This window comes from Pyxicephalus adspersus, chromosome 4 (genome assembly GCF_032062135.1).
Source record: "Pyxicephalus adspersus chromosome 4, UCB_Pads_2.0, whole genome shotgun sequence".
Classification (NCBI taxonomy): Eukaryota; Metazoa; Chordata; class Amphibia; order Anura; family Pyxicephalidae; genus Pyxicephalus; species Pyxicephalus adspersus.
The window spans coordinates 133079679-133099582 of record NC_092861.1 but is presented as its reverse complement, the minus strand read 5'-3'; the positions used below and the strand labels follow the sequence as shown (position 1 = coordinate 133099582).

The following is a 19904-nucleotide window of genomic DNA, read 5'->3' as shown; positions in this document are numbered from 1 at the left end:
CTGCACTGATATCTGAAGGATTTTTTTTGTTTGTTTCTAAAGGGATGGAAAAGAAGGAGAACAGATTTCTCAGAATGGATTGCCATCAGACCAAGATTCTCCACGGGTTAGTTATCGATCACAAACCTACCAAAACTACAAAAACTTTAATAGCCGAAGAGCAGCCAATGACCGGCAGTGGTCTGGACTGTGAGCCTTCCGTCCCTGAACACATGGTTCTAGTACTTTTCACCTCAAACTGATTGAAAAAAAGCTGTTAATACCATTTAATAATCTAGATATATCAAGTTTATGGGACTTTACTAATGACAGGTACTATTTGTAAGTTGATGTATTTGCTAGGTTTACCCAGGAATTTTGTTTTACCCTTGGCAGAAAATGGCTACAACTTGGAAGGGGGGTTCTGTAGATTTATTGTCAAGTATTTGGTATGTCAGGTGAGGTTTTTCAAAGATATACCCCATTGGATAAAAAAGGGAAGAAATAGGTGTTGTTCATAGTTACCAGTCTGCTTTAGTTTAAATGAAATGTGATTGGTTACATGAGCTACATCTCTACTTTTGGTCAGTCCCTTTTTATGCAAAATCTGGTGTTGAGTGTGAAAGTTGTGCAATTGTGGTATTCTATTGTTTTTAGGCGCTTGCTCATACGGCATTGCTCCTCTATATGAAAGTACAAATGTATTATCACATATTTCCTGCCATTCATGTTTCTTTTTCTGGCCGTACATGAACAATACAACTTTTCAGTAAAAGAATCAATTCTATGAAAGAACCCAATCATTTTCTTAAAAAGTCTGTGCTGAAAATCCAGTCAGTTTACTATATATTTTTTTCTTTGTGTCAAAAGGATTGTTTCCACGTGAAAGATTGAAATCTTTCACCTGAGATCCATCAGCCCACCGTTGTGTAGAGCCAGCATTAGGTTATCTATACTTTGAAATGGGAATACCCCAATGTCCTCCATTGATTTTTCCAGCTTTGGAGCAGGATCAGTATTTGATCACACAGGGTAAATGATTTCTAGATACCAGAAAGCCAGGTGTGTACAGTTTAGAGTAGTCAGATTCGTTAATAGTAATTTCTGATTTGTACAAGGAAGTTTAGGGAAAAACATGGACGTATTGTCCTTAGGAGATAATCAGGATCCACCTTACAAAGAGTCTGGTTTCTATGTCTACGTACACGTCAGATGATTCTCGTCCAATAATCGTCTTAGGGCTGATATCGGCTGAGAATCTGGAGTGTGTACAGCGCTCATCGTCTGTCCTGGTGGATCGACGGACAACAAATGAGGAGAGATCATAATCCTTTCTCTATAGAGCAGAACGGTGCTGTATTTACAGCACTCATTCATGCATTGTGCAGTCTTTTGTCGTCGAAAAGGATTGTGAAACATCCTTTCAAACGACAAATACTGTACGTGTGTACACAGCCTAAGAGAAACCTCCCCTATTTACCCAGTTTTTATAAGTGACGCCTTTAATCTTAATAATGCATCAGTAGCATAACTTAGTTGCTAACAATTACTTTAACAAAATATTTATTTTTACATATTATCTGAAAATTTATATGACGTAGTCTGTACTTCCAAGCCATAAAATGAAGTGAGGATATACATAGTTCCTTCATGGAATATATTACTTTATTGTTAACCTTATAATTTATTATTACTTTTAATTTAATGTTACAAGCTTTTATAACACTTTAACAAAAAATTCATTATTTAAAAAAATGTAACCAAAAACTTTGTTATAATAAGGCTTTTACCCATCTAATTTACTGGCATTGTATCCTGCAGATTAGTTTATTGTTATAGTGCCTTTTATATTCTCTGCATTGCTGGAGAACAGAAGCAGAAAGGGTAATGTGTCTTTTGTTCCATAGATGACACAGTTAAGTACTGTTGGTTTGTATTCTGATGGTGTCCATACAGGAGAACCTGTATATGAGTTTGTACCTGACGAACCGCAGTCTCCTGAATTGGTAAACATGCGTGACTTTTATGTCCTGATCCCTATACATAGAATAGGAATAATTAAAGAGAAATCTTTAAAAACATCCCCTAAAAGGAAATCTCACTATTAGATTTTAAATCACTGGTATATGGGGACTTCGATAATTCCTACAATTGATTTGCTAAATAAATAATTTAAATTTTAACTTAATTTTCTTTTTTTTATATGTAAGTTATAATTACTGTGCTTCCGTACATTGGTTGATTTTGCAGCTTTGCTGCCAGTCTCAAGAAGCAGCGTCATCCCATTCAAAATCTAAAGTGCTCTTTCTGGTAATACTATCCAATGCCAAGAATAACAGAAAACAATTTATTTGGATTGGGTTTGTAGAGCAAAAAATGTTTCAGTAAATGCAACTGGTAACTGATGTCTAGGCCGAGACTTACTGAGGTACTGTTTTCGAGTAAGTGTTATGGTGATGGTTGACATGTGATCGTTATGAATGAGTACATCTGATCATTAGGGCCAGGATAGCTTATACTATAGACCAGTGGTCCCCAACACTTCTGACAGCAGGGCCTGGTAATATCAAATAAAATTTTGCCACGGCCCGGTATATGTACAACCTACACTACTCTGCTATTCTCAGCTGCTCGGCCTCCTGTCTGCACACCATAGCTGAGAATAGCGGAGTAATGTAAGAGAGCCGGTGTGCTGTCAGGTGGCAGAGCTGCTTGGAATGGCAGAGAAGTGTAAGCCTTACATACATTGCTCTGCCATTCTCAGCAGCTCCAGTGTAAGCAGTGTGAGGAGAGCCGTCTGCGCTCCCGATGTTACATTGTCACTAGCTTTAGAGCAGTGTAAGGAGGGCCGCCGGAACTACTGCCTCCTGTCATTTGCAGCCCCCGATTTACCAGCCACGGACTGGCACTGGTCTGCGCCCGTATGTATATGTGTGTGTGTATGTGTGTATATGTATATATATATATATATATATATATATATATATATATAGCGAGAGAGAGGCAGCAGGCACTAACTTTCTTAGGTAATTCTTAGTTAGAATTTGCTAAATCCAGCTTAGATGAATGAGAGAAGTGAACGTGTGTATATTAAAACTAAATGACAATGATGTTTAAAAAGAAAGAAAGAGTTTCACTTTTCTGATCCATATCCTCTTCTGTTCTAGTTCTCTTTATGTATATTCATTTATGTTACTTCACATTTCTCCCAAATTCATCATCTAATTTATATTTTTCATTTGTCTCCTAATGGTCAACATCAGGATCGAAGTCACATAACAAATGTATTCTATCAGTTTTTTTTTCCTTTTTCACAGCGCATGTCATTTTCTTCTGTCAGGAAATCATTATATAGCTGCTCATTTATGTTGCCAGCGCTTCCCAAAATTGGGTCTCTGTGCCTTTTTGTCAAATTTATTAGAATAAAATGGATGAAATCTACAGTAGAGATTTATAATTTATCAGAATAATGAATGGAAATTGCACTTGTGGCCTGAACATACAGTAGAAAGCCATTTTGTGTGCCGGACCAATATGAGAATATTGAGAGGTCATGGGCTGCAATGGGTCACTTGTATAGGAACGTCGCCATATGGCCACTGGTGGTTTCCCTTAGCAACCAGTTAGCGATTCTTTTTCATTTTTCTTTACTGAATGAAAGGGAGAGGTTGAATGAGGTTGATCCTTACTCGGATTCTTCATATGCCTGTGGCCCATAGCTCTGATAGCGAACAGACAGCAGCCGGATTGTTGTAAAGGATCCATTTATTTTTCAGGCCCACAAAATGGCTGTCTATTGTAAGGTTATTATATCAATATTGCTTTAATATATATTTTTTATTTTCTGAAACAGATGATTTAAATATTTGACTGTTTGATTTTTATATTTCAACATGTGTTTTGCCTAGAAAAAAATATATAATAGTCCAAAAATGTAATTTTTTGGTGCAGAGACTCCAATCTGTCAGTTGGCTGTAGTACAGCTTTGCACCCATATAGCACATGTTGAAGCCTTGCCGGCAGCCATTATACTGCATGTAACCTCTGATTCACACAGCACCATGACAGCAAGTCACTGACTTGATCGTACGCAACTAACTCGCACCCATGAATTGAATCATCCTTGTCTGTTTTACATCGTTACAAGTTTGTTTCATTGTTTGTGCTTCATTTTTTGTTTGCATGCTTAAAGCATGTCTCATTAAAATTTATTTGCTTGTTTATTTGTACATGTTTAGTGCATTTGTGTATTAATTGTTGTCATGTAAGCTCACTTTTTTATTTGTGCTATGTTTGTTAACCTTGCTGGAGATTACAAATGTTATAAACCCTGGGGTTATTTCTATATCAGTCTGAATGAAATGTCTGTGCTGCTCCTAGCAGGTATTAGGTTGTCCCTACACTGGGACAGTGCTGTGACCAACACAGACATTGATCATCGAGTTCAGTATACTTTGTACTGCTTTAGTATACCTTTGTGTTTTGTGAAATATACTACACAAGATTCAGGGATACAACATTCACACATTTATTGACATGCACCTTTATGTACCAGGCTTATTCACATAGCATTTACGTGCTGTCATTAAACATAACCAGGATGTTACATATCCTATCTCCCCTCTCTCAGGAATTGTATTTTAGATAGAATAAGGATGAATAGAATATAGTGAATTCTGATTTTTTTAGTGCCACACTACATAAAAAGCCATTTTTTGTTATTTGGTCAGCAAGTCGCTGTACCAAAATCCTAGGAATGTGTTCACCTAAACAGGGAATTGTTAAAACTCATCTCTAGGCAATGTTTCTTCTACAGAGAGTTGGATAGTTCACAACCCTGTCATGGTTTTTCTTTGCTGTTGTGTCTCCTCATTCCTGTCAGTCATAGGTTGTCAGAGGGAGCGGATGTAAAATGAAATTCCAGAAATAGAAAGAGAAAGCTGTGTTATCTGGGGAAAGTACTGACTGTCAGGTATCTATAAGTGTTGTCACCAGGACAAGAAGTAGGGGAGGAAGGCGGCTACTGCCGACCTCTACATTTGAAAAATTCATACTTCGGTCACAGGCCAGGAACCAGGTTGCGATTAAATCCATAAGGTGAATGTATTAGAAGATGCAATTCTATTGCTGTCCTATTCACCTAACAAAACTGTCACAACTTGAGCAGAATGTTATCTCTCTTGTCCATGACCTTTCCAGATCCTAACATAATGTGCAACCCTAAAAACACCCAAGAAATGTTACCTGTGTTGTGCCATGACTCTGTGTTAGCTGATGAGGTGAAGGATGTGTAAAGGCAGTCAACCAGCTTTTCCCATATTAAGTCTTGGATCTCAGGGATTGAATCCAAGCTTTCAATGAAGACTTTCATTTTTGTTTTGTGCCTGCTATTAATCACTTAAGCAGCATTATACATTTCCTGGGTAATATATCCCTGTTGTAGACTTTTACATGTAGCAACACAATAAGGTCCCCTCCCACGTTTTTCTCATTTTTACTGTAAGTTAGATTTGTGGCATGATGCTGTAAATCCAGTTATATCTTAAAGTTTAGCTCAGTCTTGTCATATATGATTTGGCTTTTGCTTAGGAGACCATTTAGGTTTATGTGGTGTGATAATTCACATGCCTTGCAATAAGAAAAGGGCTGCCAACACGCCCTATTGTGCTAGGAATGTGCAGATTATTGTGTATTGCCACAATGCATAAATCTGGCCCTTAGTCACATCATTGGCTCAAAGTGTCAATGAGAAAATAAAAAGTTTTCTCTGTTGGTGGTTAAGTAGTATGCAATAAAAAGGTTTCAGTTGAATATTGTTCTTGTGTTCTAGAAGAAGGTGGTGCTTTGAATGCACAGGTGCTAAAAGAGCAATGAGAGGCAATATTGTGCAAAGTTTATGTGTATTGAGGTTTTTTTTAGAATCTGCATACCTTTAAAGTAGAAACGTTTTGTTATCGGTCATAGTTGACACTTGCAATTTTGTCCCTACGCTACCAAATTATCACAAGCAATTCTTGATCTGTCATATTGCTTGCTTCACTAAATCTGATCTAAGCTTACTAGGGAAGGGCCAGAGGGGGGTCCATTTTTTTATTCTGTGCATGCCACAAGGGGGGCATTCTTGTGTTACTACAGCCCAGGGTTTCAGCTTAGCCCAGAGAACACCTTTCAGCCATTGCTTCCTGCTTCTTGTCAACAAAAAATAGGACTGACAGTGTTTGTAATGTACTAAAAACTGTGAGCAGCACACAGCTTCTGTAACTTGCTAATGGCACACTCCACGCTGCAACAGTGATACTAAAAGTAAAAAAAAATACAAAAATTAAGAGAATTAGATTGTCATACTGTAAAAAAAGAGGTAATAGGAATCCATAACATAAGAATGGCTCCTGAGGAGGACGTCTGAAGCTTGACCAGTCAGCTGCCAGATAACGTGACTCTATAGACCATCTTGGTCACAGCGGGCAGCAAGCAACATGACCAGCAAAGCACCAGATGGGCAAGGCCTTGGTTCTGTCTTTGTTTTGGGGGTAAATAGCTGTGTGGTGTTGTGTGATTGTACTGATTTCTTTTGTCCCTTCTTAACATCGATCCAGTTCACTTCGTAATGACCAACCAAAGTAACTCATGGCATCAAAACCAAATTGTGTCTTACTATACCTAATTTCCCATCTATTCCAAGAATCCAACCTAACCGGGATGGTGGTTGTGAAAATGCATGGTGTTAATTCTGTTTAATCTTTGCATGTATTTTGATTTTTTTTTTTTTTACCTCTGGTAAAAAAAAAGAGCATTTTCAGAAACATATCAATGACCATTTAGTTTCTGGCAATGCTTGTGAAGATCTGTCATATTGTAATGTTTAGCAGGCAGTTGGGTTTATATATTAATTGTACGGAGAACAATGGTGTGCAGAAACCGCTATCAATCACTTGGAATTTTTTCGGCAAGTAATGTGTAGTGTAGTTTAAAACCTGATTGGTTGGCAGCAGTTCCTGTACCCCACTGTTCTCAGGAGGGATGACACATGTGCTCCTGTTTGAGCATTCATGATAGTGATAGATATATAACCAAAGGATTGAGGTACAGCTTCAATCTAACCTCACTTTTGACTCTGTTTTTCCTGTCTGCACTAATCATATTTATACATCTAATGAAATTACCTTATTGTATACTGGTGTCTGGTGGAAAAGCAGATTTGCTGTACCTCACTTCTTTTCAGATGAGCTGATGTATTGTGCACAGCCATCATGTTTCTTGTTGATGATCATAAAGAATTTATATCACATGTGAATAAAACATTTTCTTTTGGTGCTTCTAGATGGGAGAAAATGCTGAAACCAATGAAATGGTCAATGGATCCACAGAGCAGAGATCAAGTTCGAAAGAATCCAGTCCCATTCCATCACCGACTGCTGACCGAAAGTCAAAATCGGGAATGCAGCCACAGACTGCCGCCACTTTACCCGCCAAGACACAGGAGATTCCTTCTGCTCAGTTTGAAGGCATCTTACATCGCAAACATGAATGGGAAACACACAACAAGAAAGCCTCAAACAGGTATGTACTAGAAGTTAGGCAAAAGGCAAAGTTCACCAATCCATTATTGTAACTAACCAAACAATGCAGCATTAATAGCATTGGTCCTGATTTATTAAAGCTCTCCAAGGCTGGAGAGGATACACTTTCATCAGTGAAGCTGGGGGATCCAGCAAACCTGGAATATATCTGGTTCAGAATTCAAAACATTGGCATAGCAAATGACTTTGAGGAAATCCATTCCAGGTTTGCTGGACCTATGTCTTTTTTTCAACCTAACCTAATATGTAACCGTAACATCAGGCCCATCGTATATGGTGGCATCAAAAGAAATGTAGATACAAACTTCAAACTTTCAACTTGAAAAATTCAGAATTTGTGTGTTTGTGGCCAGTGTAGGATATATATAGATCGATACAGCCAGTCAGAATCCAGCTTATCTTGGTCTGACTTAGGAAGAATAAATCTGATTGGACCTACTGTTAAGAATTAATAATATTTTTATATCTGTAAAGTACAACATTGCCTCATTCAGGATATGGTTTTATGTCCTCACTTCTTCATAATGCCCAAATCTAAGCTTTTAGGATTACTCCCTTAAAGCAGATCTAAACCATATTTATACTTACTGTCCCCATGGCGCCACCATTTTTTCCCCTTTATTTCTTCTTTGTTCTGATTTTAAGATTTCTAGATTGGCTGGGCCAGAGTGATGTAATTTGGGCAGTTGCACAGTGGTTTATTCAGTCCCAGCAACCGCAAGGGAAAGCAGCATGTTCTGTTTTTTTCTGCTCTTTGCGTTAAACAGGCAATGTACTCGGGGAACAGGGCTATGATCGATTTTTTTTTTCCTTGTTGGGTAGTTTCAGGCATTCTTGAACTTTGCACACTAAGGACTTCTTGTGGTTAAGAGAGGGGGTTTTACAGCTTCAGTTTGCATCCAGAGCTGCTATTGTTTCAATTTTAACTCCAGGGTATTCAAAAAACAAATTTGTATTTAAATTAAGAAAATCATTTTTTTTTTCTTGTAGTAGCTGTTCATAAGAAATCGCCATATGTTTTTCAGACATCAGATAAAGCTTAAAGTTATAAAGAATAACGTTTCTTCTAGTTCCATTGGTGTTGGAGTATAACTAATGTATTGAGTTGTTTCCATTAGATCTTGGCATAATGTATACTGTGTGATAAACAATCAAGAAATGGGATTTTATAAAGACGCCAAGGCTGCAGCTTCTAATGTTCCCTACCACAATGAGGTTCCGGTGAATCTGAAGGAAGCCGTCTGTGAAGTCGCCACTGACTATAAGAAGAAAAAGCATGTATTCAAGCTGAAGTAAGTGGGCTGCACTCTTACCTTGTCCTAGAGTTTATTCATATTTCATCTCTTAGGAATCTGTACCTGTAAAAAGCTTTCAGTAAACAATATACATACTTAGTAGATATTGTAAAATTTCAATAATTGAAATTGCTTGCTCCACATAAGTATGTCAGATGACGCTGCTTCCTGCTGCTCCCTATATAGCCATTGTTATTACAAAACATTACTGGTAAGCTGGTAAACCAAAGGATTCCCCATCATATGTATATTTCCAGCTATCTCTAATCCTTCTGTTAATGATGAGCACCAGGAATAGTAAGCTAATGGCTGGTATACAGTAAATCCAGGGTAAACACTAAATAGCCTGCAACCTGCACCACTGCAAAAAAATAGGAAAGTTTACTGACTTATTATTATTAAACAGGATTTATATAGCGCCAACATATTACGCAATGCTGTACATTAAATAGGGGTTGCAAATGACCGATACAGTAACACAGGAGGAGGAGAGGACCCTGGCCTGAAGAGCTTACAATCTAGGAGGTGGGGGAAGTATCACACAATAGGTGGGGAACTTGTGTTTATTTAGATCTGGTAGTTTTGGGGTTTTTCAAACTTCAGGTTCTTAGCAGTTTTTGTGTTATGTTGTATAATTAGGCTGACTGTTTATAATCCTGTAAATGAGCAAGTCCACAGTTTTTTGATTATATTTTTTTTTCCTGTTCTAGACTGAATGATGGTAATGAGTACCTTTTCCAAGCCAAAGATGATGTAAGTATTCCTTATACACCAATGACTACCTTTAGGTTTGTTTTTTAACAAACAGGATAGATTGCCCGCAGTGACCAGCTGACCCCTTTCGCTAGCACTAGATGAACAAATATTTTTTTATTAGGCCAATAAAACACACAAGGTCCCTAATTCAACTAGTGCTAAAATGACATGCAATGTATGTATTATGTATGTATTATTGATATATCTAAGTTAAGGTACCTTAAATGCTCCTGCAGCTTTATATTGGCTGGAGACAGCTACAATACATTAATATCTTTAAATTGGATATCATTGGTTTTACTAACCTGGACAACTTTGTGGTGTCAAGTGGGCTAGGAACCTAGACGTTTTTAGTTTCGGAGTGATCCACCGCTCTTATCTGTCACCTTTTGGTGCTTCTATTTTTAACATCATAACATTATAATTAAGCTAAGGTAAAGAGTTAAACAGACTTTCTCTTGGTTTTATCCTTACCCCTGGTTAGAATTAAGTGCCACGCTCCATATAAATGCCACTTAAAGTGTACTGTGGTGCCTGTGGCTGTAGTGACCCTCCCCAGGTATATTTGAAATCTATTGTATTACTGCCAATTTTGTTATTTTTTACTAAACAGTGAAAGGAGTTGAAATCTTCTTTAGGTAAAAAAAAAGCCTTTGCTCTGTATGATTAAGTTTGGTTTCGATCCATTTTGCAGCAAAACAGCTGACTTGTCTCTTTTACCATTAGGAGGAAATGAATACGTGGATCCAGGCCATCACAAATGCGATTTCATCAGACAAAACTGAAGTGTCCCTGAGCACACAGAGCACTCCAGCATCCAGCCGCGCCCAAACCTTGCCAGCCAGTGTCACCGTCACCACCGAATCCAGCCCTGGCAAGCGGGAGAAAGACAAAGAGAAGGACAAGGAGAAAAGATTCAGTCTGTTCGGAAAAAAGAAGTGAACTGAAACTCCAAAACAAACAAAATTATAAAAACCACTGCACTTCTATTATCTTTTCTTTTTCTTTTCAGTGAAATGTCAGCATGCAAGCTCAGAACCAATACATTACTCTGTGCCTAATGTTCCCCCAATGTGATTAAAAAAATAATAATAATTAAAAAAAAAAAGAATTAAAAAACTTTATTTATAGAATGCTGATAAGACACATGACTTGAGGGGCATCGGGTATCTACATAAGAGGGAGGACCATTATTTTCTTTCCTTTTTTTCGTTTTCTTTTCATGTTTCTTTTTTTTTTTTCTAAAACATTGTAGAATATATCTAAATATTTAAACATTTTCCTCAATTTTGTGAGGCTGTCTTGAAAACAACCCACACTCTAGATACACTGATACCATGCAAGGCAGCGGTGCTTTTAGTAATTCTAAGAACAGACTGATGTTAATGAATACATTCAGACACGTTCATCACTACCGTTCACACAGGATAGAGCACTGAATCTCTTTACTATAAAACAGTTATGTACATAAATGTTCGGTAACTTGCGGCCTTCAGCTACGAAGGAGACACAAGGTCTCATCATGACTCTTGTAATTCCCCTTCCGCTAGCAGTCCTCTGTTACCAGGCCAGATGCACAGGAGTATTTGGTAACCAGAGTGCAGACCCAATTTTTTTGCCTGTAGAAGAATTGATGCTCAAGCATCAACTCAATGGGTTTCTAACATCACGTGTGTGACTTTCGAATGTTGGCATTTTTTTTCCACTTGTGAAAGGGGGCTGTTCACATATTGTCAGCCCGCAGCTCATTACCTTCCACCGTACAGTATGTAGGAAAACTGAGCTCCTATAAAGACAGACTGGTCGCTAGCAAAGTGTCTGCCATAAACACTTATTCAGCAACTCTGCCAACAACCAGTCCATTTCTACGTAGGGGATTTCAAAAAGAGGAACTTAAGGCTCCCTAGGAAAGTTAATGAGCTGAGGGCTATAAATCGCTGAACACCTCTCAGTGAGCACTTGGAAAGTATAACTCTTTCCTGGAGAACCTTGTTTTGGAAGGAATAGCAGTTTTAAATACTCTTGTAATTTAAAAAAAAAAAAACTTCTGTTTTTGTTTATATTTTTTCTGCTGAAATAACTATATTGTATGTTTCTGATTTAATTCTAGTACAAACTATAATGAGAACTAGCTGTATAATAAACTCTTTAAAGGAATCCTCAATGTTAAATGTACAAGTGAAATGAAGCATTTACTGGAACAAAAAAGTAATGTTACTCAACTGATTACTTGCTTGTCAGCTACAGCACTGTGTGTTATAATTTTTGCTACATTATTTTGCTATTTGATACATAGTGTGCATTTCTCTGTCACTGTAACTATTGTAATGAAATTTGACATTTTACTGCACAATCAGAATGACATTTATTAGGAATAATCTCCTCAATGACTGGGCCTATAGTCCTGGAAATGGCTTTCAGTTGAATGGAACTGTACCACTAGAGGTGGGCTGGTTGGCTCTAACACCTCTATTAGTTACTGAAGTGCAGCCTCCGACTTCCTTTCCACCTGTCTGCTCATAGGAGGCCGCTGTTCACTAACTGCTGGAGGGCTGAGGGCTTGCTTGGCCCCCCGTTCTAGACTTTTACCCTATCTGTTAAATATATGCTATGTCATTAAATGCTTTTAAAAATGACAGTCACTGGAAGACGCTGGTTTCTTTCATTGCTTGCTGTTTAGGCTCCGGTGCAGTGTTAATTGTTATTTTTAGCTCAAGAAATATGAATAAATCAATCACTTTTTTCTCTGATAAAAGGTGAAGGGAAATGTGTGTTTCTGAATATACACTACACATCCAACAGCAGCCTTTCATAACCTTTTTACTATGGAGGAACCCTTGAAACCCATACTATAATTACTATATTCACAGTATATTAGCTTGGTAATCAGTGAGATGATTGCCTCTTACATTGCTGGCCATTAGGAAGAATGTCCAATAAGATCAATAGTGTCACCTAATCTGACCTTAGAGGCTCGAACCGCTTGTTGTGCAAGAAACCCCTAGCAACCTCTGAAGGAATCCAGGGTTCTATGGAACTGGTTAAGAAACCCTTCTACAGGATAGCTGCATGAGTGATAGTTAAACACCCCCTTAGAGGTAACACTACCAAGACAAGTCTTGGCACTTGGTTTATAGACTTATATATAATAAAGGTATTATCTACTAAATATTTCTTAAAGAGGAGCTTTGGACCCTCAAAATGTAATACTTCTGTAAAAAGCATCTACAAGCATGGTAGGAACTGTAAGCCATTTGTAATGAAATATAAACCTCCAATTTTGGTGGTATAAAGTAGTTTTAATCCATACTAAGAACTTGCTTTACTGATCTTTCTCGAAGTGACTATGACTGGTCTGTAGACGAGTTCCCTGTAGTCCTCCACTCCAGGGACCAGTGTTGTAGCTGTACAAGATGTCGCAAACACAGTGGTGTGAGCCGATTCATTGATGAAACCTCCGAAGTTAACAATGTTACCTCAAGGTATGTCTGGGCATGAAGACATCACTATGAAGTGTCAATGGCAATGGTATCTCCCCCCCCCCCCCCACTATGCAACAAAAGGGGACACACATAATACAGCACATCATCCTATTAAGCAGATAGTTTTATATATATACATCATTTATATGTATTTTCAAACTTAATAAGTGCCTCTAGTTCCGCTTTAAAAATGTACATACATGAGATACAATTACCTGTGTTGAGGCTACACTGCTGACTGTGACCCCCTCATTGCTGGAAGGCTCTGTGTCAATTCCCTGCCTTAAGTCTACACTGGTCCCAATAAATGTCCCAATTAATGATGTCTACCATTTTTGTATCAGCATAAGTAGTTTCCACTTCAAGCCTCTATTCAACCTCCAAATTATGGAAGAATAGGTAATTTCAGAGGCTCATCTGGAAAAGATATAGTGACTTTACCTAATACACGAATCCGAGAAGTGTGATGTATTTTTTTAGTTATTCAGTAAACTTTGGAGATTATTTATTAGGATGGGGACTGCCATTTATGTACTAATTAAGCTCACTGCAATCTCTTGCGTCTTTGTGTTTCCTGGGGGCAAATTTTGTCTCTCACATCTAGAGTATGTTTATATATATATATATATATATATATATATATGTGTGTATTTATGAACAATTTGCATAATGATTTGTTCAAGAAAAGTGCAAAAGAACTTTTGCAGATACATTAATTTTTGTTGCAGGTGTCATACACAATTTGTACACTGGGCAATGCTGTGTTCCTTTTTCTTTTTCCAATGAATATAAGTTTAGTTTAAACTGCACTACATAGTGGATTTTTTTGAGCATTACACACACTTGTAAATGGATGAATATTTACTTAAGTTCTACTTAATTCCCTTCAAGTACAATAAAATACATTCACCAAGCTCTGGTTAACTTTTAGGTACATGCATCTCAGGTCACATAGCCCACTGATTTAAATGTTTCCCAAATGAAAGTTCAAGATAATATTTGTTAATAATTGTTTGCAGTAAAAATAAAGGCTCCTGTATGATGGCCTAAACAAGGACCAGATCCTGTTACAAGGTGATGAACAAGTCCCATGAATTAAAAACTTCCATTACCTTTCCTGACATTTGTTTGTCCCTCACACACACCCCTTCCCAGACACTGCAGCTCCTAGTGGGAGGGGTTGCGAAGGCAGTGCTGCCAATCCAGAAAGCAATGGGAAGGACTGCATGTGGCCAGATGCTGACAAGCTACAGCCTTATAAATCAACAGCGACAATGCTAATATCCACACCCCCTGCAAAATCTCATCCCCCTGTAATACAAGCAGGTTCAGCTTACAAGAGAGTGGCAACTCTGCTATGAATTCAGGAACACTGGGGCATCATTGCAACAACATCACAAGAAGCTGCATTAGGTGGACTTTACCGGCAGGATCAGCTGGTATTTGTGCACTTTGCAGGAAGACCAGCAGAAAACTATAAGTGCAGATTCCATTATTAGTTGGTACAGAACATATTTTATTGGAAGGTCAAGAATATATTTTATCCAAATATAGGAATGTTGTCCTCCTATTAGCACATGTGCAGTGTATGTACCATTCAAGACATGCTTCTGGTGATAACTGTCATCATTTCCAGTGTGCTAATGTCAGCTATCAAGGAAACATTCGGCATTTATATGGTTGGGGTCAGCTGATCAAATGTGCAGAACCTTGGCAACTACACAGCTAATTAAAGGCTAAGACAGGACCATGGGTAGGATGGATTCATTTGATTTCAAGGTTTTAGTGCATATGTGAAAGGGATCACAGAATTTCACCCTTAAATCTGCTACTATGGAAGGAAAGGATATGGAAACGCTTGGTGCTTATTTCATTGGTCATCCAAGGATAATGAACAACAATGTACAAAGGCAACAATTTGAAAAGACAAAAACTACTCAAGCTTTGTATCTCTTTCTCTTTGTACTGCTCTAGTAAGAAGGAAATATGATGAAGGTAGAGCATACATATCACTGAGAGGAAACCTGTGCTGATCAAAGCTCTCTATCCCTGTAGGTCCATAATTTGGAGAACCCAACACAAGATTTGCCTTTACATGTACAGTTACAGTCTTGGGAGAGAGAGTTCATCATTTCATGCAGAGTCTGCTGACATATTCATACCATAAGGCTGTGAGACGGCACTGCATATGTCATTGGTGCCTAAACTCAAGGCCTGGTAGGTGTGGAGATGATAAGTATTGGTGCTCTGTTATTTAAATGCTGCAGTTTTAACTATAGTTTTTGAGATGACACGTACTTTAGGTTGCCATAATGTATTAGGACCTGTCTGGTTGGATATCAAAAGAATGGAATAATTCATTTAAAGGAGATTGTATAATCAGATTGGGTCATGGTTTTCAGGGTTCATCATAAGTGTTGTACACACATGCAAAAAGTATCATTGGAAACAAACGACTATCAATCAATCGTCCGATAATCGTTAACTAAAACAAAGTGCACAACGACAGGCCAATGAGGACGATGAACGAGGAATGTTGCTGGAAACGAACGACTGTCCTGGCGGATCTGATTAGACAGCAATTGTTCCCTTTCTATTGTGTGTGTACAGACGTTCAGAGATCGTGGATGGTTCTACGGTACATTTTCTCCAGTACACATCACTTCCTGCATCGTTCAAACAATCGTATCTAGTGTGTGTACATTATTGGTGGATTATATTTGAAAATTAATATAAATAATCGTGAATAATCGTTGATCAGTTGTTAATCGTTTGCTTTTTAACGATAATTATTGCACGTGCGTACGTAGACTTAGACCTTAAGGAGGAAGGTTATGGTTTTAAGGGGGAAAAGTGTTAATGGGATGGTAAGGGGCCCCTTACCTCCAAACCTTCCCCTAAACTTTAGCTTTCAGCATCCTTAAGGGACAACTTTATCTTGAGTGAAGTTGTTCTCTAATAAATCCCACCCTCTGGCCTTGATTTATTAAAGTTCCCCAAGGCTAGAGAGGATACACTTTCATTAGTGAAGCTGGGTGATCCAGCATATCTGGAATGGATCTGGTCCAGGATTCAAAACATTTGCTAGCAAATAGCAAATGACTGAAAAAATTAATGCCAGGTTTGTTGGATCATCCAGTTTCACTAATGAAAGTGTATCCTCTCTAGCCTTGGAGAGCTTTATTAAATCAAGGCCTCTGAGTGCACCCCACTTAGGATAAGTTTTACCTTTCTTCTGGTCCAACAGTCTTTACTTCAAATTGGTCCCCATTTACTGCAGCAAGGTATAAAGGAGCCAACTGTGATTTTGTCAGAGGGAAGTTGCTGAATCGGGGAGGAAAGTATTATTCCAAGTGGGCTGCACTCATTGCTGAATTTATTAAAGTACAATATATCTTGGGTTATGTTCAGACTGGCACTAAGGCTAGCAGCTAGCACTTCCTCACACTCCTGAACTGCGGCAGGCTATAGTAAATGAATAGGGGCAAGAGGCTGACAAATTTCCAGCTGCAGGGAGAAGTACAGAAACAAACTGTATTTTAAAGGGACCCTGTCACCATCTTTAAAGTTTAAAGTTGCAGGAAAAGGCAGAGATGTACTTTAAATGCTCACTTTAAAGTTTATCTTTTCCACTGATTTTCTTTATTTTGAAATGATCTACTAATTTGCTAGTCTAATCTCTACTAGAACCCCTAGCCACCCCCCCCCCCTGCTATGTATTTCCCTTAAGCTGGGTACACATGTGCAGTAATTGTCATTGGAAAGGATCTTTTACGATCCTTTCCAGCGACTAAGGACTGCACGATGCATGAATAAGCAGCACCATTCTGCTCTATGTAGAGGGGGACAACGATGGAGCGGCACCCCACTGCGTGCTCTCCCCCTTTGCTTCCATTAAGATTGTTCATCGTCCATCGTCTATGGACGACGGGCGCTGTACACACGCCGGATTCTCGTCTGATATCAGCCCTGAGCCAAATATCGGACGGGATCCATTGGACGTCTGTATGTAGCCTTAAGCGATATGCACCCAGCAGAAAACAGACACCAAAGACAAATGACTTTGCTGGTCAGGGGTGAAAATCTGGCATGTGTACAGCCATCCCCCAATGTCATTCCTCACATACAATATATAGAATCCTGACAAAAGTCTCAGGGCTTTTGAATGTCTACACAAAACAGGTTTTTAGATAAATACATAAAAAACATGCAGAAATTCCTTAAATGCAAAAATACACACATCCAAATTTTCATTTAAATGAATGATCTTGTGCCAGGGTCTCTTATCCTATACATCTGCTCAGTTTCTCAGAGCTTCAGTTTAATACATATTAAAAGATGATGTATGCTCTATGTTTCCAAAGAAACCCTCCCCCAAAATAAAAGCTGCTACAGTTAGCTGCTGTGCTATTTTATTTAGATAACACCAAAGTAAACAAAGTGCTAAACGTTTAACCCATTACAATCATAGATTTCTCCTTGTGAATCACACACTTGGAAAAGCACAGAGTGTATTTTATTTTAATATTTTTTTTTTAAGATTGTATGCTATGCATGTTTTGTATTCTTGTGGATTTAGTGAAAACAAATTGGGACAGATGAACATAAAAAAGAGGAATCAAAGGGTGGTAGATCAATGGGCAGGATAGCAAGATTTGGGTGTGGTAAAAGGGTAATCAGAGTTACATACATTGGAGAAAGAAGAATCCAACTATAGTTCCATAGGTGAACACCCGTTAAATAAAGTGGGACTTTTAGGGTATTCATAAGAGAATTACCAAATCTAAAATTCAAAGTTTATTTGGAACATATCTTTTAAAAGAGAAACAGATTTCTCCTTTTCACAAGTTTAAAAACAATACAATACTGTTGAACAGACATACAATGCAGGAAAAACCCCAGTCCTTGACTATACTTAGCACTCTTACCATATATATGTATTTCACACATTTGTTTTACATATGCATCCAAGGATACACTTGGAGAAAATTCTATCACTCTCAACACGTTTCACAAAACCAGTCTGCTTCCTCAGGAGTACTGCGATAGAATAAGAGATGACATGAACTGTCTGCAAAGAGTGAAAGATGACATATATGAATACATGTGTATTGTAAAATTACAAATATCAAATGTTCCTATAATGTCAAAGTCAAGATAAAAAACACCTAAAAATCACAATGCATGTGAATAAATTCTAAGTGTATTGTATTGTTTTTAATAATGTGAAAATGAGAATTTCTTTTAAAAGATATGTTCGAAATAAACTTTGAATTTTGGATTTAGTAAATCTCCTATGAGTACCCCAAAAGTCCTGCTTTATTCAATTGTTGCTCCCCTAGGAACTATAGTTGGATTCTTCTTTCTTCAATGTATTTGTTTGGAGTGTGGTACTAATGCTAAAAACAAGGGGTAACTTTAAAAAATTGAATAACAGAGTTACATATAGTTACATAGTAAGTCAGGTTGAAGTTCAACCACTAGGGAAATAAACATATCCCAGGTATAAAACCCTATAAGACATAGTTGGTGACTTTGGTTGTTAAGAGAGGTGAGGAGAAGAAGGCCATTTGCGGTCTGACAGAGGTCTGTGTATGCCTTTAAAGCAGAACTAAACCCATCGTTACCCACCTGTGCCCATTCTGTCGTAGGGGCTGCCATCATCTTCTTTTCCAAATTTTGATCTTTGGCCATCTTGTTTGGCCGGATGGGGATGACGTAATTCCAAACCAGGCATGTGGGAGTTTATTCACTCCTGGCACCCGCAAGGAAAGCCAGGATCGCTGGGTATACCTGGCACCAAATGCTGAGCTATACATGAAGGCAATGGGTGTCAATCAGACAGGTAATGATAGTTATTACAAAAGGGGCATCGTCTGTCCCTTTCTACAAAAAAAACTCTCCCGATTGCAAATTTTCAAATTTTATATCAAGAAGAACTTTAGAAAACTATTTGGGGCTACCTAGCAACCAGCATCTGTTAAGATAATAAACACTTTGGCCAGGAATGTGTAACATTCAGCACAGCAGCCTTTTTAAACACCTTTAAACCTTTAAAGTATTTTTTCATTTGAATAATTTTAAGTCTCCCTTAGAACTCCTGCCTAAATACCTGTAGTTCATAGAACATAATTTACAAGCAATACTTTGAGAAAAGTATTAAACAAAAGAAAGAAAGTAATGCAGCGTTTCTAGCGTATTTAAATAATAATTCATGTAAAAAAATGATGGTATCCCAACATTAGTGTTCAGTGTAGACATGACTCCTTACAGGGATTATTATTATTATTACAATGTGATGTACAGCGCTGTGTAATATGTTGGCACTATATAAATCCTGTTTTTATTAATATTCAGTATTTTTATAGAATCAACATATTACACAACGCTGTACATTAAATAGGGGTTGCAAATGACAAACAAATACAGACAGTGACACAGGAGGAGAGGACCCTGCCCCAAAGAGCTTACAATCTAGAAGGTGGGGGAATTACCACACAATAGGAGGGGGGATATGTAGTGTGGGAAGTAGTGACAGTTTAAGAGACAGAAGAAGATGGGTAGGTGAGTTTGAAAAGATGGGTTTTGAGAGGTCTTTTAAATGAGCAGAAAATAGGAGCAAGCAGAATAGGACGGGCAAGACCATTCCAGATAGTCGGGACAGCTCTAGAAAAGTCTTGTATTTGTGCGTGTGATGAGGTTATGAGTGAGGAAGTCATTAGTAGGTCATTGGAGGAGCGAAGAGAGAGGGAGTACTTTTCTGTCTGGTCAGAAATGTAAGTGGGACAAGAACTGTGGAGGGATTTGAAGGC

General features: G+C 38.0%; 1 protein-coding gene across 1 annotated transcript in view; it reads left to right on the top strand.

Annotated features, from left to right (window-relative positions):
- Window positions 1-12248, top strand: part of SPTBN1 (spectrin beta, non-erythrocytic 1) — a 118450-nt gene extending 106202 nt beyond the window's left edge. The window contains 6 exon segments of the mRNA XM_072409689.1: window positions 43-106; window positions 1887-1985; window positions 7301-7539; window positions 8678-8851; window positions 9565-9607; window positions 10337-12248. Of these exon segments, the coding sequence (XP_072265790.1) occupies window positions 43-106; window positions 1887-1985; window positions 7301-7539; window positions 8678-8851; window positions 9565-9607; window positions 10337-10552 (835 nt within the window). The 3' untranslated portion in view covers window positions 10553-12248.
- The last annotated feature ends 7656 nt before the right edge of the window (window positions 12249-19904 follow it).